The sequence below is a fragment of the Antrostomus carolinensis genome, unplaced genomic scaffold (assembly GCF_000700745.2).
Source record: "Antrostomus carolinensis isolate BGI_N321 unplaced genomic scaffold, ASM70074v2 scaffold41257, whole genome shotgun sequence".
In the NCBI taxonomy this organism is placed as follows: Eukaryota; Metazoa; Chordata; class Aves; order Caprimulgiformes; family Caprimulgidae; genus Antrostomus; species Antrostomus carolinensis.
Genome location: NW_010326058.1, coordinates 4,157 through 24,567, shown reverse-complemented (window position 1 = coordinate 24,567; position 20,411 = coordinate 4,157). Strand labels below are relative to the sequence as shown.

General features: G+C 40.1%; 1 protein-coding gene across 1 annotated transcript; it reads right to left on the bottom strand.

Moving 5' to 3' along the window:
* Positions 1–1,871: 1,871 nt before the first annotated feature.
* GALNT15 (polypeptide N-acetylgalactosaminyltransferase 15) lies at positions 1,872–20,156 on the bottom strand (the record flags this gene model as incomplete). Its single annotated transcript, XM_010171457.1, has 9 exons — positions 1,872–2,242; positions 3,187–3,327; positions 4,176–4,277; positions 5,355–5,486; positions 9,165–9,359; positions 10,146–10,263; positions 10,852–11,019; positions 19,081–19,285; positions 19,990–20,156. Coding segments are annotated over 9 exons (1,375 nt in total), but the record flags the coding sequence as incomplete, so codon positions are not given.
* Positions 20,157–20,411: the final 255 nt, after the last annotated feature.

The window sequence follows — 20,411 nt, the reverse complement described above, 5'->3', positions numbered from 1 at the left end:
TCACTTGTGATGAATTATCAGATTTGTATACACTTTTTATCATTAAGATAAATGCTGAAGTAATTATATTCCCAGTGTAGAGTCCAAAATATAATAAATAATGCACAATTTAAAAATCTGGCCTACTTATAACTTAAAATAAAAGAATCACATGTCATTAAAATAGCATTTCACTCAGTTTTTACGCGGTTTTAGAAATTATCTTTTCTCACCCTAGATGTGGGCAATGATCAGGGATCATTTGGTGCTCTGGAAGAAGTTGCTACCATCCTTTCAGCGGAAAGATGAAGCATTTTCAAGAATGTCACAGGAAATTTTAAATGACACAGCAGCAAACGGTATTAGAGTCTGATGCTATCAAAGACGGAGTAAGTGGTAATTAGGGTGATTGGAGTGATGCCTGAACATGGTGTGGAATCTGTAGCACTCAAAGCAAACAGAGACCCCACTGGGAAATGTTTTGGACAGCACAACACAGAATGCTGTTCACATCTTCTGTTGTAACCAATTTTTTATGCTTGAAACCAATTTATTATGAGTTACCAAGAGCAGGTGACTGGAAGGCTCTAAGCAGAATATTCTGTTATTCTTTCTTTTCTCTCAAGTTCAAATAATGTGCTGTATATTTTACAAAAAAGAACAATTTTTTATCTCTTGAAAAAAATCTCAAAACCAAATTAAGTTTCACTAATGATGCATTTCCCCTTTAATAAATACATATGGTTATGACTGATTTATACTATAAATCAGGTGCGGTGCTCATGTGGGAAGACTCCTAAATCTTTGTTCTACTGTCTTAGCAGGCTCTTGGAAAGTGTCATCGTTATTGGTTTTAACTCCAAAATTGAAAGTGCCCTAACAAAATACTGATAGAAGTTTGCTTTGCTACTGCATACTGTATGAGACCATTCTCATTACCCAACATCAACTCCCATTCACTTCTTTGGAAGATAGGAGGTCAGCAGGGATGCAGGCTACGCAGAAGAAATTTGTTTAGAAAATTTTGTACGCTACTGTCTTTTGAGTATCAGCTTGGAGACCCATGACAGCAAGAATCTAAAAGATCTTGGCTAAAACTGACAGTGTGAAAGACTTAACGGAGGCTGCAAGGAACTGGAAGTAGGCACTGGTATTTTCTGCCTAGGTAGGCACTAGGTAGAAACCTGCCATTTCCCTTCATTTGCTGTTTTCAGCCAGCACTTTTGTCACTGGAATAATAATAAGCTCATCCCATAGCTTTATAAGAGCAAATGGATTCCACTGATGCTTTGCATTGCAAAATAAGCAGAAGCACTGTTACCCTTCTTTCTAATCTAGTACAATCTTCTTCCATATTCCACAGAAGTTTCCTGAAGAGTTCTTCTTAAATTTCATCAAAACAAAAAAAAGTTCTTAATATTTCAGTCTCATTCTCCCATCCAAATTAGACTACGGACAAGGATTTAAGGAAGGGTGTGCCAAACGCTGAGGACTGTTGCTATTCCAAGTCAATTAGAGCAGTTAGTGCCTAAGTAAGTGCTAATTTATGCTCTGCGCAATCTCATAGAGGGTAGAAATTTGGCCCAGGCTAATTGGAAAACAAAATTTTAGCTATTACACATGAAAACATCTACTAGTTTTATGCATACAAAACCAACTGTTTTATATGAGTCGAGTGCACTGTAAAACAAGGCTAAACTCTTACCCTGGTCTGGCTAACTTCCTCTTACAGTTTCAAAAGTTTTACAAACATTTGTTTTTCTGTATCCTCAGAAGTCACAGAATATGCTAAAGACAAGCTCTCTGGCAGCCAGTTTTCCATGTTTTCTTCAAAGGGAAAACTTAACTGTCTTCTGCAGAGTTGAGAATCTATTGATGCTCATAGTACCTTTATTCCCTGCTTCACAGAATAAATAGAAATTTTAGCTAGAGCTGAATAAACCAGGAACTGGCAACAACTATTTGAGCCAGGCTTTCAAAGGAGAGACCTTCCTAACTTCCCTGCATGCTACAGCAAACACAAACCTCTTTCTTGTCCATGCAGGAAATGTATCTTAAATCCCAAACAGGAGTAATATTAAATTTTGGAGACTTGACCTCCACAGAGACCTGTCAGTCATCTCTGATGTAGCACATGGGAACGTTCAAATTGCCACATCTGATTTGCATTCTTGTTACATGCACCCAAAAACAAGTCCTTCTCATCTTCACTCTTTGCTGCCTCTATGCATTTGCCAGAAAGGACGTGGACAATCATTCCATTCTACAAGATGAGAGGAGAAGGGAAACAAAGAGCAAATTAAAAATAAGGGATTTCCAGTAAAAGCTAAGCCATGTTTCTGAAACTTTGTACATATAGCAGAGCACCAGTAATGACTGGTTGTTCAAATTTTTTTAGGAATTGCTCTAAACATAATGACTAGGTTTAGTTTTGAGGCCAGGGCACGGTGAGTATTCGTAATTCCTTTCCAAGCTGCCAGGAGTGGTAGGTGCAGAATTCCATAAATCTCTTTTCCACCACTATTTGTTTCCTATGGGTACAGATTGTCATCAGCATCAATTACAGTACTACAGGCCACAGAATTTCACAAGGACCAGTGCTTCCCTTAGGAATCAAAACAAATTACAGTAGAATCTGTACCAGAGGATTGCAGCATCCCCACAACTACAGTATCTGCTCTTTTCCCAGGCTGTCCCAGAGCATGACATTTTTCAGTATTGTAGAGGAGTTCCTGCTCTGCTGGGTGAAGTTCACTGTATAATACCAAATTCTTCTAAGAGGAAGTTTGCTCTTCTCTTACAATGCAGAAGGCATCGTAATGTTTCACCTACTCCCAAAGGGCTCTCATTTTGGAGGGTTCAGGATTCCCAGATCCTCCCTCTATCCAAAAGCAGTGGGCAAGGATTTGCCCTGCTCTTCTTTGCAGAACCACTGATTCCGATTCTATTTTAATAAGGCCAGTAAGAGAAACAGTTAAAACAAGGACATAGGAATTTAGGTAGCCTTCCTGTTATTTGTATTTTTACACCAAATTTATTTCACATAGACAATGTAAATGGGCAAGAGGCATTCTAAATTTCGCGGGTGAAAATGACACAGAAGTGAAACTTGCCCCTCAAATATCTCATCCCTGCCTCACACACAAATCCTGTCAATCACCCAGTGATCCCACAGTCACCATCAGCTGCCTTCCCCTTACTACTGACCTCCTGGACATCCCAGTGCTGGTGGCTGTTGTCTGTCTCCTTTGTACAGTTTTGAGGGATAACCTTCCCATGTCTGACATCAAAGCAAAAGAGCGGAGCAGAACCAAGCCGGATTTCCTTCATGCTGTTATATTCAAAGTGCTGGAAAAGGGAGCGTTTGTTTGAACAATCATGGAAACACAGCCCAATTAATTTTTAAATGCTAATTCCAAAAATAATTTCCTGTACATGTTTGTTAAGATGCAACCCAAACATGAGTGATCGAGACCCAACAGCCTTGACCCTGCAAACCAATCCCCTCTGCTAGCTAATTCTGGCATAACTATTTACCTAGGGAAAGGCTTTGTGGACTGTAATTATATATAAAGTAAACCCATCCTATAATAAAATTTTCTAGTTCAATAAATATTTGAACTGAAGAGTGTTTCTAGCAGTATCTGTACACATTGCAGTTAGAAATGTGCCTGCAGCTCACCCTGAGCTCAGTGTGAGCAGCGGAACTTGCTTGGGACTTGGAGTAAATATGTGAGGTCTGTCTGTATTTGTTTGGCTTCTCTTAACACATGAACTTGTTAGTCTACTGCCAGTTTGGGAGTCTACATCAGTTTCCTTCCTGTCTTTGCAGTTAAGGCACTAAACTGCAGTTTTAGGCACTAATCAGGAAACCCAACCCCGTTATTCTAGAATTGTTATATATTTTTTACTCACAGGCTTTCTATTCTCTAGATACTACCAAATATCCTAACAAATAGGCACTTAATGATGTCTGCTGGAGCAAAGTGTGGGCATCTGGCCTCGGTGACACATGGAACATTACCATTTTTCAAATGATACTAGCTGCAGAAGAGTGGGCATCATTGCCTTAGCACATGGCTAATTTTGAACACAATATTTCCACTAATGCCAACCCAGCCATTTATACGTTGGAGTGACTGTCTTCTGGATGGTTCCCTAGAGCTGATACAGTGCCTATATAAAATATACAGTACCTGGGTGGGACTGTCACTGCAAGGAGAGAGTTTGATAGAGCCTTCTGCAATGGCTCTTCCAGGTCTGTAATCTGCACAGAAGCCAACACCAGTATTGTAAAGCTGTAAGTAAAGGTTTATACTGAAATAAAGCACAATTAGATACAAATAAAATATCCTTCATCTAACTTTTTTGTGATTGTATCCCTTTATGATACATGTTTTTGCTCATAATTCAGGCAATATTTTTTGCTTTCAGACTGGATCTTGCATATTGATCTCACAAAAGGCAGAGTCTCACCAAAGGTCAGTGTTACCCAGTGAGTTTTGTTAGAGATACCTACTTCTGGTTTTAATTATTATGACAGTTAAAAGAAATCTGTCAAAATTTTTATGCTAATAGAAAATTGCACTTTAGCTGGACACTGTAGTCAAAAAACCCCTCAAGATATTCCAGAAGAAAAAAAACTTGTGACAGTTCCCATGGTCCACACTCAGTTCTTACACTCTTCTCAACCTAATTTTGATAATAAAGAACAAACAAACAAAATAGTACAAGGACACAGTAAAGTCTGACCAGCAGAGTGTGACTTCCTTAGTGGACCTTATTGCCTTGTTGGGGGAAAATCCCTTCCAGTAAGGCTGCCTGGAATACATTCATATTTTAATGAATGATAATTATCAACTTATGTCTTAAAAAAACCCACCATTGAGAATCTTGCCTCTGTACACAGGCAGCCAAGGAACTGCTATTGCTACCACCTCTGCCCTTGGGGGGAAGCGCAGGACTGAAGAGATGCTTTTTTCTCTTCGTGCACATGGGTCAGCACAGAGATATCTCAGCTGCTGTTGCAGTTGCCATGAGGCAACACAATCCTTTTCCTTTACTAATGGCACCTAAAGAACCTAAGGTTGGGATCCTCTGAGCTTCAATACTGAACTGAGTCAGACAATCTGGGTTCAGCTGTTCAGCTCCTGGCTGGCTTTCAACATTTATGGGAGAATCTGAACCAGCTGTTTGTCTCATCTGTCCTCTTCTTTCTCCTCCCATCCTTGTTGCATTGTCTGTTTGGACAATAAACATTTCAAAGCAGGAACAGCCTTTTTATGCTCATTGAGTACTTAGTACATGGAAGTGATTCTGGGCTCCTTGAACAATGCAAAACTGCTAATCATTCTTTATAGTGTGTTTCCTCTTACCTTGCCAGAGAATCTTGGTGTGTCTTCAGGTTGGGAGAGTTCAGGGTACACATTTGATATAAACCATTGGAAATTTCTACAGCCCAGTCTCTTCTGTAGCTGAAGGCGCTCACTGCAGTCTGGCTTCTCTGCCTTTATGGAGAAAGCATAAGAGCAACACTTATGTCACTAGTGTATTTGTGTTAAAGATGCTAGAAATGAAAATGACTACATAGGAATTATTTCTACCACCTCTTCTATCCTGTGTATTATGCATATTGATATATACCTCTAACGAGTAGACAAAGGAGGAGGACCAGCTATAGCCTTCCTCCAACTTTGCACTAAAACAGCATTTATTTGGGCATTGTGACAGAAGTAAATGTTCCAGAAGTAGAAAATAAATATTTCCTCTAAAAATTATTATTATACTGCAAGATAAGTCAGTCTCTGTCATTTTTTAAATTAAAAAATTCAGGGCCAAATTTGATACTTGTTGCACTGAAATCAGTGGGATTGTATTAGATATTGTCATTCAGTATAGAATTTACCTTGTTGATTAAAATTCAGTTTCCTGGCCTTTAACAGCCCAAATTACCCAGTTATTGTCAAGTCTTCCATGATCAGAGGATGTAAGTGATGATAGAATTTAGCCCACAATATAGTCTATCACGTTATTATCTGACAGTTACTAAATCTAGTAAGTGAATGTGTTTTGCAACTATAAAGGCATAAAACCTTTCCTATGATTTCTGTGTTTTCTTAAATTATATACACACACAGTATCAACTCTCACCCTTTCTGGTAGCAACTCTGCTCTGAAAAAATACAAGTGCCTTCAACCCTTGGTGCAGCTATGGGCATCTGCACTGCAGAGGACTGACAGTCTGAATATTTGAGGGTATTTAGCACTGAAGATGACTAACAGGGTTCTGAAAACCTCTAAGCAGGTAAGTGTCTAATCCTGCAGTTTCAAAACCACATAAAACACTCTTCTAAATCTCTCAGTGCCCAGATACTAAAAATATCTCGCCACCCTTAGAATGTCTTTCTTCTTTCTTGCCAGTGGTAGATCTCACCCTTCACACTTCTACTTTTTAAAAATGCAGTTTTGGATACCAGGAAACTGGTCTGGATTCCTATGTCAGAAATTAAAATTGGTAACATAAGCAAAGAATTGCCTGTAAATAACTTTTCTTCAGACCAGCTATTTCTCTGCATCCATAAGACAGAAAGAAAAGGACTTTGTGACATGCCTGGAAAACACTGACAAATTAAGGGCCTTGGAGATCAAGGGAGAGGTATCAGATTCTAAAGGCAGGGATCAATCGTGCCATGTGGCACTGTTTGCCAGCACCTGGAAGTTGCACAGGCAAAGCTCAAGAGTTGCAATATGTTAAAAGAGAACCTCATAGTTTAGTATCAGTCTTACATTCAATAAGCGTAACAACAAAAGTTCAGCAACTCAGCACCACACAAACCTGTCCCTAAGAGGTTTTCTTGGAAAAGGGAAACAGAGAAGGATAATGCTTCCCTTTCTAAAGAGAGATGTTTCTCATGAGATTCTGCTGTGGCTGAAGAAGGCGATGGCAGTGAATCTCATTTTGTCATACTAGTTATAGTCTGCATTTGATGCTGAACACATGGTGTAAATAATGTAAAGAAGGTCATTCTCTCTGTAAACCAGTCTGAAAGGAAACTATGCTTGTAAATTAAGTGAACCACACAAGAAAAGGAGAAAAAGAGACAGTGGCTGAAATCGTAGAGAGCTGGAAAGAGCCTTATTCATCTGCACTGATGCTCATGCCACAAGCATCCTGTGCAATTCAGACCATAAAATGGGAAGACTTACAAAGCAACCTAAATGGGGGCAGCTAGTTATTTTCTGCAGTGGGCAATGCTGGCAGTGAAGGCTGACGGAGGTTTTTGTAGTGGCCAATAGGTGACTCCGCTCAGCCCTCTCCGTGCAATAAATCCCCACAGGGCCCATCTGCAGCTGAGCGGCAATAATGCCATTGCTTGCTCCTGTCTTTTCAATAACATCCCACTGCACTGACATACTGACAATATTGGCTGCGAAATAAAGGAACAGAGAAAAGGGCCTTTTATGTTACGGCATCCTGAGCAGAGAGATCGTAAAATTGATCATTTGAAGGAGCATCACACTTAGGAGTACTAAAAGTGTTCTGGCTGCAATAAACTTCCAGGCAAAAGGTCATGGTGCTTACAGCTAGTGAACTGCATCATTGGTGGCTGTAGTTCTTAGTACAGAAAATTGCTTCTGAGTTGACAAGAAAGGCTTTCAGGAAATTATTAAATGATGTAAGGACCTAACTGCCCATCTTAAAAGACTGGGCCTAGCATCCTCCTTGCAATTACACAGATGTAGCCCTTGTGAGTCAACTAATGAACTTCTGGCCACTGGATTTCAAACCTACAACACAGACAAGGAGGGAGAAGCTTTTTAAAAAACTGAAAATAGACTAAAACCAGGAACGTGATAGCCTCAGACTCTAGGATCAGCATAGCAGGCTGACAGGAGAGACAGATCCACTGGTAGAGGGTAAGGAGGTCAGACTAGGCGACAGGGGAGAAGCCACGCCAATGCACAGCGCTTTCCCTCTCCCCACTACAGCGCAGTTCCTGCTGGATCTGGCTTTCTTCAACCACGGCCAGCACTGCAATGACTGGCATGTAGGACTGAAATCAAGCAAAACTGAATGGGAAACTGTATCGCACCCACCCATGCTCTGCCTCACTGTTTTCAGTGAATCTTCTTCTTAAAGCATGGCATTGTTAAATGAACAATGTGAATTGCACATTTTCATTCACAACTGCTCACAAGTTTGTCCACTGCCTTGTAGGAGAGGATATCATTACCAAAAGATAGGGGAGCCAGAGAACTCCTGAGAACCGCAGGAACATTAACAACTTCATATTATTAACAACTTGACAACATTAACCATAACTGCGTGACTCACAATAAACAAACACCCACTGGTTTGTAATACATGGGATCTACAGTCCCTTGACTGATCTGCAGTGGATTATACAGTGGCTTAAAAGCAAGTGTGGCCATTCTGTAGTTGTTGGATGGTGCGTAGCCTGCAGGCGGTTGAAGTGTAGCTGCACATCAGGGCTACGGCACACACCTGGCTGCAAGCCTCTCTTAGAGCAGAGGCTCCTGGGAATCCAAATCCCCGGAGGTCGGACTGCTGCCTACGCGATGCTTCTAATGAAAAAGTAACTTGTAAATAGTGGCTGCGACTTTCTCAGTTACAGACAATTGCTGCTAGACATCTGTCAATTCAGGAAAAAAAAAATCACCTTTTTGGTCACTTGACCACTCAGACATGTTCCCTTCCAGTAGGACAGACACCACAGTTTGCCACATGCCCGTGAATATTACTGGATATCCTTATGAATCACATGAGGAAGATCTTCGGTAACGAAGAATGAATCCTCTAGGAGGGCCCTTTGAGCACACAGTGCTACTAGCTTCCACTTCAGATGCACTGCAACCCTCCATGTACTATCAGTGGAAAAATAAATCAAAGCTTGTTGGGCAAGCTGAAGGAGGAGTCATTTGGAGAAGGCATCATACTCTAAGAAATTTGACAACTTCAGCAAACAACACCTAGGCACAAGTTTCTCCCTTTCCTTCATAATCCGACAGCTCTCCCACTGGAAGTTTTCATAAAAAGACTATTCCTAGCACCATGCACATTAAATGTTTGACTGCACACAGGCGCTCCCACCCCTATTCCATTCCCTTCACCTAGCTCGACCCAACTCCTTCCCTCAGAAACAAACCACCACAGATGTCTTTACCTTGCTGATTAAGAAAGCCACTGAGTCGTGCTTGTAGAATTTCTCTTTAAAAGAGCCCAGCCAGGTCTCTGCTATTCGGATTTTGTTCCTCACAATGGCCTCTTCATAGGAGAAAGCATGGGGAAAGTGATTTCGATAGACATGCCCGACTCGGGAGCATGGAATAATTTCTACAGAGCCACCACAGAGCCAGGTCTGAAACACAGGTGAAGGCAAAAAAAAGATTACTTTATTGTTAATACCTTTATCTAAAACGGACAAGCTTCTTTACTATAGAGTCTACCTCAGGAAATCCTAACCTGTACATTGTTGGAAACAGCAAAAGCATTACTATGCACTTCCTCATACACTGTTCCCCACAGATACAGAGACACAGAGAAGATACTGGGCAATACAGACCTTTGATTTGACCCAGTATGGCTATTTATATGCTTTTATGTTTTTCTGTGCACAAGCAGCACGGTGTAGTGAAGAGGCCTGGGGCACACCTTCTTTGGTCTGGGATATTAAAGACTCTATACCCTTTGTGTCTGCAGTTTTCATTGCTTTTTAATGTCAGTTACTCTTTGCATTCAGCAAAAATCAATGCAAGCAATTTAATATAAACAATTTGGTATTAAAACTACAGGTTGGCAAAGAAATAAAGCTAGTCTCCCTTTGGTGCATGTTACATGCCAAAAAAGAAGAGGCAGTTTTGAGAAGGTGCCAAAACCAGTGACTCTCTCCTCAGGCAGACAGTGATAGCCAGTGAAACTTCCTCCTCCTGACATAATGCTCCTAACTCACAGCAGCTGCATGTTCTTGTACAGTCCTGACAGATCATGAAGCATGGGGATAGATTTCTGTGAGGGAAGTTATATTCTCCATAGCCCCAGACATCCTGCACTTAACTGCTTTTATAAATTGTTTCTTGCATTTTCATTCAGATTCCTTAAAAGCTCAGCAGTTACCAGAGCTTGATGTTTTAATTCAGGTTCTTACCCTTATAGATAGCTCCAGATTTTCTGCTCCCCACATGGTCATGTCAGAGTCATAAGCTCCAGTGTTTTGGAAGTAATGTCGATCCATGGCCACCACTGCACCAGCTACCACAGGACTCCTGTGCAGAAAACAGTTGGCAAGCGCACACCTTCAGTTTTGAACACAGAATTATGTGAAGGATGAAAATCCTGCCACTTCCATAGAGATAGTATTGCAAAATGATTGAATCCTACTCCATATAAGCTTGAATGAACTGATTATCTAAACAAAAGAAAGAATAAATGGAACTGAATTCTAGGATTTGCTTGGGGAAGGGAACAAAGAGCTGAATTATTAAATAAAGCTCAGAACAGTGGTAAATGTTACATACACGTACACTCAAAACAACAAACAGATAATGATTAAGACATCTCTTTTAACTCTGCATGATCCATCTTTTGCTTTCCCTATAAACCTCCACACCTTCCCTGGTCAGGTTGTATACTAATTGTATCCATGCGTGGAAAATATTTGTCATGTTGAAAGTATGACTGCAATCTAGTTAGGCCAAACAAACTCAATGTAAACCAAAAACCTATACTTTCAAAACACCTTAACTGAGCATATGCAAGTAACCACATCTCTCTTCTGGTCGCTGGAAGACAACCCAAATTGCCCAGTTTTGCTGCTGAGCTGAGTGGAGGCATATTGGCTGATGGACTGTTACCTGATAGGGCTGATGGGAGACTGTCGTACCTTCTCTTCATGCTCTGGCACTGGTTCCCAATGAAAATCTAGTTTCCAATCAAAAACACCTCGAAGCAGACCCACAGAGTGATAGTACTGAAAAGTCTTCCAGTCGATGGCATCTATGACAGGGGAGACGACACTGTTTCTGAAAAAGACAATATGATTTATTTTCAAAGCCAAAGTACAAATTAAGTTCACTACTCTGTTAGTAAACAGTAGTTCTCCCCTTTGACACTGTCAAGCATAAGCACGCCTCTAGATGTTGAACACCCTTATTTTCCCTGCTGATAGATGCTCAGGTGCTCTGTGCATGGGAATTCTGAGCCAGCAGTGAGGAATCTAAAGATCAATAATGTATCGATAACCTGTACCTTGCATTGTCATTTAAAGCTATTAATTATTTTGCTATGAGTTAACCACCAGAATTCTTATAAAACTATTTCACAAAGAGGGCCCCACCTCTGATGTTATAGGCTCTGCATGGATGCAAAGTTTATATCAAAAGGTTATTTTGGCCTCACACACTTTACCATCCTTCTCCTGTAGATGTTCCACACGCTTCATGAGTTTGTGACTTCAGGCCAATGAAGAGTGCACTTACCCTTATTTTGTTCTGCTGGTTGTTTTGCAAAAACATTTATCACTGAGTTCATAAGCCAGTTTCTGTTTGTATCTATCATCAAGCTTAAAATGCTCTTGCAAACGCACTGTCACAGTGTGGAATGTACTTTTAAGAGCCAGAACAGAGCCACCAGAGTTCCTTGTTTCCAGGTCAATGACGTATCACATCTGGAAATCTTCCAAGTAGAAATGCAATGGTATTACAGATTGAGGAACAAAAGTGTTGAAGAACAATATCATCCATTTCTTGTCTGTTATGCAAAAAGGATAACCTCTGTTCTCAGTGTAAGGGCTTGCCTACAGACAGAAGGTCCTCTGTAGAAAAATCAGCAACATTTACTAGGGATTCAAATACACTGGAAAAAATTACTGTTGTTCTAGTGTAAGAAAGAGTGACCATATAGCAAATTATTCTGGAAGGCTTTATTTTCTCTTTTAAAGGAAGAGGAATTTATATTTTGGCTAGAGCTCACTCTTGAGAGAAATATGCTTAAAGCATAATACTATCAATAAAGAAAGGTCATCTCAGAAGTCTCCAGTGAAGTGAGCCCTTTGTACTTTTCCATGGCAAAGACCAGAACTAGCTACGGAAGATGGTAGCTCTGGGTGATGTTAATGTAATCTTAACATATCTTCTCCGCCTTTACAATCACTATAGTTATGTTTTTTCAGTATCAGGGTGGGGGGAAACTCCAAATTTATTTTATCACAGTTGCCATTTCCTGTAGAGAACTTTAGAAGCCCGTGGAGAAATACAGACTACTGACCATCAGTAAATTATATGAAGGTGAACTACACAGAAGATAGAGTTAAAACGACTCTGTTATTCCTTTGTTTCCTAATAAAAGTAGATTGTGCTATGATGAGCTAAAGGCAGAAAGATTTAAAATACAGAAGCGATTATATTTCTTCATTCAGGTGTAAAACCAGACTTTGTAATACGTAATAATACGCACTCTTAGAAACAAGCATTGAGTTTATAAATAGATGAGAAAATTTCATGGTCACCTGCATTGTAGGCATATACATTAGGGCAGAGATTTGCTGTCTCACAGGACTCAAGAAGAAATGGAAAGAAATCATACTAAAAATAATAAAGCTGATATCCTCCCCTGATCCTCCTGATGACACCTGTGTGATACAGTTTTGTACCCAGGACAGGAGCAACCTCCTCAAACTCAAGCCAGCAGGACCCTTTCTACTGAAAGCAGGTTTTAAGTTTTACTCACTAACAGCATGAAAAGTAAACTAACTGCTTCCAGAAGTTACTAAAAGGTAGTGTCCTGATGGACTCAAACAAGCACGTGTGTTTTCCTTGGCATGTTGAAAAAATCCACCTAACAATTTAAATGGATTTTAAATGACGAAACTTCAAAAAATGAAAAGTCACTGTACTTGTAATTTCTACTGGCTGCTGCATTCTCCAGTGTAAGAGTATCTGCCAAGTGTCTGGTCAGGAGTGTTGTTGGAGCTGTACCGCAGTTTGTTGCCACTTGCTGAAATGCATGCTATCTATTGCTACTTGTCTATCCATTCTCATACAGACAGGACTGAGAAACCAATGACCCCAGAGTAGTTTATTTTACAATTTCATAGTCAAGAGGCAACTATTAGGTGGGCGTATCTGATTAGGAGCCAGAGGAGCCAGTGTAGACTAAACCATTCAAAAAACCTTGACCATGAAGACTAGACCACATGTGCATATCCAGGATAGTGTAGACAGACAATGCAGATACTTGGAGTTACACTCCATCTATTCTGGATGAGATGAGCCAGACATTTCAGACTACCCTACATACCCTACACCACATCCAGCCATTTGAAACCTGTCCTTCTTTTTGGATTCACCTTAAACTTGTTGCCACTATAAAACACTTCTAGCATCAGTGCCATTGCTCATAAGAATAAGCACCACAGTAGTAGTTCCTGTCAAAATAATACTTTATTTTTAATGCATGCTTTTGCTTTGCTTGTTGTTGGGCATTGATTCTTCAATGTCATGCAAGAAAAATACCTGCAGTGCTGTAATGGATTCTAACAGTTTGGAGACCAAGCAATTATCCAAACTATCTGCAAAGTATGACATGGAGAATTACAGTGTTTAAGATAGCTGAAAATCACTGGATAGGTCACATTCTACCCTGGCTAAATTCAACTATAAACCAGAACAAAATAAAATCTAATCTCCTTTCCTGGAAAATTATACAGTACAAACTGATAACTGTATTTTAGTGCTATTACTCTAGCAGCTCTTTCAGAACGCCAAGATTAAGTGTTCAAGAGTATGTTTGTAAGTGTAATGTTAGACCTTCACCTACTATAAACTGGTGTAGCTCTGCTGGAAACAATAGAAACACACCTTCTGAAAACTTTAAATATTGGGAGTGTCTTTCTGATCTGAAATAGAGGAATCCAGTAACTTTATCATGTGTGAAAACTGGTCAACGTCCAATTTTAATCTTAATCAAGCAGTGCTTTACCTATCTTTTGGTATTAATGTTTTTTTTTAATAAAAGACTGGTTTTCTGAATATTCTGTGATGGTTTGATGTTTGTGTGGTTCTAAATGCAAATTTGCAGCAGAAGGTAATTGAAAGTTGGAAGATGTTCTTAGCTATTCCTTTTGTTTTTAACTATGTAACTGGCAGACAGTCAGCAGCTTCTCAGCACTTTGAAATGAAACACACACTGGCAAACTACTGCTAATTTTACTCTGTGGAATCCAAGGAAAGGAAAAAACAGGAAATTCAAATACAACTAGCAGCAAGGCTTTGAACCGTTTGACTAATTTGTGAATATTTCAAATACTTGGAACACACATGAACTACAAAAGGTCACAATTCCATGCAAAAGAGCAACCCAAACAAGAACAATTTCCTGGTTTGGGATTCTCAACTAAATACAACTGCAAATTAAATGTCTTCCCATGACCCTTTACGGTCACCATGGACATTATGTTCTTTTCTATTTTTAGAATGAGTAACATGAGGAGAGGAAGATTTAATTAACACATCTGTTTTGATGTTTTAGATACACTTTTTTTTAAAGTCCTTTATATTGATTTACTTTCTTTTGCTGGGAAGAGGACAGATTTTCATATGTTTAAATCCCCCTTCAAATAAAGAGGAACAAAAAAACCCCAAACATGAAAATGATGAATTTTCCTCAACCAGTTTCAGAGTGGATCATTCCCTGCAAATATTAGATAACTAGGAAATGCAGGCAGTCCAAGTTCTCTGGCTCTGCACGTAGTCAAAACTTCAGTAACTGAGAACTCAGGCTGGTTCCACAGCACGTTGAAAGCTCCTTGCTGGCTGGATGAAGTCTCCAGGGAAATAGTAATGCAAAACATTTGAAATTAGATAGGGTTAATAAAAGATAAAATGCAGGGGTCAGGAATAATAAAGCTATGGTATAAAGGATTACTTAAATATTGCCTTACAGTCCAACTCAAGACTAACCTCGATCATATGAACAGTCTCCTTGAATTAATGGACTACTCATATGCTAAGCACTAAAAATACACTTCAAATCTCTGCTAGGTATGATGCTAAGCGAATACTTTATTTAAAAAAAAAAATCTTTTGAATCTGTCTTTTTTGTTAAAATATTCCAGTTTGTATGTGGAGTACCAAAATTTGTAGAAGTGACCAGTACCTTTTTACACTGGACAGTCAGGGCACTGTGCCATGAATCATGCCTAAATTCTCATTGCTCCTGCTTCTGGCAGTAATGTTTGCTTTTGGCTTTAGATTCTCACCTTCAGTTTCCTTACCTCAACTTCTTTAAAATAGGTCGCCTGCTGATCCTGCTCAACTGTGAAAGATTGTAAAGAGATAGGATATCTTCACATAACACACCATGTAAGTACAGAACATTAATTTACTGAATTTGAAATGAGTGTTATTGACAAATGGAGGATATAACAGGATCAGGCAAGAAAAAGAGAAGTTTGAGGAAGCAGGCTGTTATATGTGAAGAACACGGAAGGTTTTCAAGACAAGACGAGTAGCACAGAAATGCAGGCTCAGATGCTGGGGTTGTGTGGGCTCTGGATGGATAACATCATGCTTCCCTGAGCCTGTGAGAAGGAAAATAAAACAGATGGCTTATGTATTTGGTAGCTCAAAAAGCTGGGGTATGGGCCACTGAGAAGTGGAGAATCAGATGAAAAGAGATGAAGGAGCTGTTCAATTTTAGTGCAAAACATTTCCCTTCTCTCTAGTGTATTACCATAGAACTAGAACCACACAGAAATTTTCTGGACAGCAGAACTCTGTTTATACTCTTGTATCTACAAGCAGAGGCTCCCATTCATTCCTGAATGGGAGCAAACAGCAGATGAGATACCTCTCCACTGCTATTCTCATTTCTTATTACGTTTAACAGCTCTTGCATTAAGGAAGAGGGAAAGCACAGAGGGAAACAGCCCTTTCAACGAGGAGCAGCAGAAAGGTCCTAAGGGCGAGCTACCTCTTTGCAAGCCACCCCTCTGCCACAGTTAGGGTGCCCATGCCTTCTTTAGAGGTGGAATTCCTTGTCAAGGATATAATCAGGGCTCATTTTGCTTTCATGCAGTATTCTCAGGAACCACACTTTGGATCTTTTTTTAAAAAATCATCCTGCTCCAGCATGATGGTGACTGTTTTTAGGTCAAAGGAACAGCCTTTTCAAGGCTTCATGGCACAGTTCATTATATGCCCTCTCTGCCTTTCACTGCCTTTGGACTGAATACAAAATAGCAGCTGTCTCATGCAGTCTCCTGGAAAAGGCAAAGCCATCCGAAGATGACTGCACTAATGGCACAGCTGCATTACTATGCACCATGCTACTCACCTAGAATTAGCCTGGAACACAAATGGTTGTCAAATGAAATGATCTGTGGGGCATCTCATCTAGTTTTCTAATGTTGTCCAGGTGCCTACGGTATTCATCCTTGAATAATCAAAATGTCAAGGGATGCTTTACAAACCTTAAACCATTCTCTAGGCAATATACTAAACCGATGCACAGCTTCCCAGTCAATTTGTTAGGTATGGTTCACAGAACTAGTCCCAATCAAGGTGCCCATAAATGCATGTGTAATGATTTTAGAAAGACTCAATACTTTCTGGGAAAATAATTTTGATTGGGTTAGTGAATAAAACCATCACGTAGGGAGACAAAATATCATCACCCAGAGCAAGTAAAATATCTGACAAATATTTCCATACCTGTGAAATGGGAACAATTTTTCTTGTGTTTGTCCTGTCTGTCATTACCACAGGCTACTCAGAACTGGGGACATCACTCCCTTTTTGTGAGTATGTTTAAGTCACAGTGAGATCTCAGTTTGGGTAAGGATCTCTTGGCATTGCTCTACGATGATAATAGTCACAATAATAGTGGTAGAACTGATCAAGAGTCTAGAAAATTAGGCTTCCTCACAATTTTTGAAGTTAAAATCTCCCTTCAGCTCTGATAAGCTCCTGCAAAGGTTTGAGCTTTGGAAAGGCTGCATTTTAACTTCCCAGCAAAAAACTCACTCACTCGCTCTAGGTGATTAAGTGTTTTCCCATCCTGTCTCTGGCAAGAGTGCATGAGTTGCAGCTTGATTGGTACATTAAGAAGAGGAAGGATGGATATTTTACCAATCACTGTAAGCTTTTTTTCGCTGTACTTTCCTCATTTGGGTAGTCTCAGGGAGTGCACATGATTCAATTTAACAGCTCCTCAACTGCTAAATGAAGCCAAGTTGACTATGCTAATTCTTTACATTTCCATAGTGATCTCCATGCAAGCATCACAAGCAATTTGGGGAAAATAATGAATTAAATTCCTTATCAGGTCAGTGTTACTATCACCATTCTTCAGCTGGGAGAAGGACAGTGAGGGAAAGTGATTGCCAGATGCCTTAGACCATGTCTTCCCTGTGACTGGAGAATGGCACAGCTTCTCCACACTAGCAATGACAAAGCTTCCAGGGTCAGACACAGGGACTGATACAGCATATAGAAAGGGATGGTTTAGACCATACTAGTATCCAAACATCCTTCTACCTTTGCTTCATGGATCCAGTTAGCCATTAGCTAACTCAGAGTTAAATTCTGCTCTCCTGGAGGAATGAATGACCTTATAAACCCTACAGGGGAAGGGAATCCCTTTCTCATCTGCTGGTGACAGTGCTACATAAATCTCAGAGCCATAGCAGGCTTGGTGGCTTTGCCTTCCCTAGCAGGGATAATTTTTGACAGTGAATCACTACAATTGTGGTGGGGTCCTAACTTGTCTATTGCCACTGTAATTCTCCCTTCACTATAGCTCTCCTCTGAGACTTTTTGTAACTCTCTTAATTTCAGCAATATAACCTTGAATAAGGACTGACCAATTGACAGTCCTTATTGACAGTCCTCATGCAAAACTCCAAAATATAACCTTGAATAAGGACTGACCAATTGACACAGACAGGAGTTTTGCATGAGCATCAACAACAGACTATAGCTCAAGGCAGAAGAATCTTGAAGCATATGCATAATAAACCATCTAATAAGTCAGCAGACAAAAAATAATCTGCTTTTCCAAAAAGACTAGTCCTGACATCCTAGGGCAGCATTACTCTTGCTTGCAGTATTTTTAATGTTTTCATCTGAATGATGTAATAATTTCTAAAAACTCAAATTAATTCTCTTATAAGCAAACACAATCAGCCATAAAAGCATCTTGTTCCAGTGCCTGGGAACAGCCTTTGAAGGTCTTTAGTATGACTATTTAATGGTCTGGTAAGAGTTTTAAAGATGTATTTTTTTCTTCTACCCCCTTAAGCAATTATTCATTTTTTCCCCAAGTGGCTTATGGGTAATGATAGACAAGTTAATGCATACATTTTTCTTTCAGAAAAGTCTCTTTAATAAAGGAATTGCTGCCATGTAATTCTTGAAACATTTTCAGTGATTTAATCTATTTGAAGGATTTGGGGACTGCATAGATGTGCTCAGCTGTACACTACAGAGCAGACCCAAGCACCAACCTAAACATGAAAGAGTCAGAAAATATAAATCTGTACCTTCCTCTGTCAGTTTGGTGTCAGTGAAAGCACCTGCAATTAGCTAGAACTGTGTAGGCTGCCCAGAAACTCTAGATTTTTCTGTGGAAGAGAGACAGTATGGGTGACATTGGTATGTAGCCAAACTGGCTCAGGAGGACAAAGCGTTTTATCCTTGGCTTCATGACTGAGACAGCTACAAAGTAAAAATAGTGGAGTCTTGCAGTAGTTTCTCTGGTGGATGTTTGGCAATTTCCAAACAGCTTGAGACTGCAACCTTTTAAATTCAGACCACCAGGGAGCCTTCTTATAGCTCTAACTGGATGCCATCTCTGACAGTTCAGTGATCCTGTGTGTGAAGTGAGGGTTATCAGCTGTGTGACCTATCTTGCTTCCCACATATCAGAGTGATGCACGTGGTGGTAAGGTAGAAAATAAAAGCAATGTGACCAGAAGGAAGAAGCTAACCAAGAGAAGATAAAAATTTACCCAAATCTTTCCAAGTATATCTCTTTCAGCAGAAAGTAGCGTATGCAGAGAGCTCAGAGGTCACAGGGATATTTACCGGTTGCCGGACAGCCTGGCTAGGAGAGGTTCCAGCCAGCCCTTGTGACACTCGCAGTGTGAATCCATGAAGACCAGCACATCTCCAGTTGCCCGTGCAGCTCCTAGCATCCGACCTCGGATGACTCCAAGCCTCTTGTTGCTCCGGATGAGTTTCACGCCATCCAGCTTAGAGATGTATTCACTCAGAGCTGACTTCAGGGGCCCTGTCAGAAACAGAACAGTCATGAAAATGTTTTAGCTTTGATTCAAGCTGTTATAGAAAAGCAACAGGTAGTAGGAGATGCTACTTCTTGCCAGTAAAATGTTTTTGGAGCATTTGTTTTACATGGCCAAATAGGTCATGTTCTAAATATTCCCACAGCAGCATAATGTCAAAGTAGAGACTAATGGAAACTGAGATTCACTAGGTGTGAAGCTATTCCTGTGGGAAACATAATAGCCTCCTCTCCTGTCTTCAGCAAAAGGTGAATGCTCTCATCATCTCATAAAAGGTGCAGATCAGAGTGAGATACTACAGGTGTTTGTCTTTCCCAAGTGCTTTGGATTACTTTAGCAATGTGGAGTTTTCCACATTATGCTTCAGCCAAAGTCCAAGTCTGGAAATTATTATAGCAGATCTGGTTCAGTGGGAAGGCCAAGATTTGCATACTGTGATCTTATTTTACAGTAAGAAAGTTCAGAGTGATTGGAAATGATGGGGAAAAAGAAACGTATTTCAAAGTTGAAAGGCTAATCTGAATTCTAAGGATGGAAGAGTGAAACCTGGCAGCGAGCTCAGGGCTCTGTTTACCTCTCTTCTTGAGAGTCCTCTTTGCATTCTACTCTCCTTATGCACTTCTCAGAGGAGGATCGTTTCTTCCCTGAAGCTCTGGAAAAAAGAGTTCACATACAGAGAAATGGGGGCTACCTTGCTGGCTGAGGTCATCGACTAGGATGATATCCTTGAGGGAGGCTTTTGGGGCTGTGTCCATAATGCTGTGCACCGTTCGCAGCAAAGTAGACCAGGCTTCGTCATGGAAGCAGATGATGACACTAGCAGTAGGCAAACTGGAGTCATATTCTTCCTGTAGGCACCTGCATGGGATTAAATGAGGAAGACACTGGAAACACTGGTACAACTGGCTACTTTTTTCTCAGAGCAAAGTTGTAAGCTACACCTAAACCTTCAGGGCTGGAAAGTAGCTTAAGATCTGAGCTCACTTCTAATGAAGAAATGGAAATACTAAGATGTCCAAGACTGAAATACAAAGGGAAAACGGGAGTGACACTACAAGAATTAAAATACAAAAAGAGGAAAGTTTTGCTGTGTTCTGGGATACTTTTTTCTGC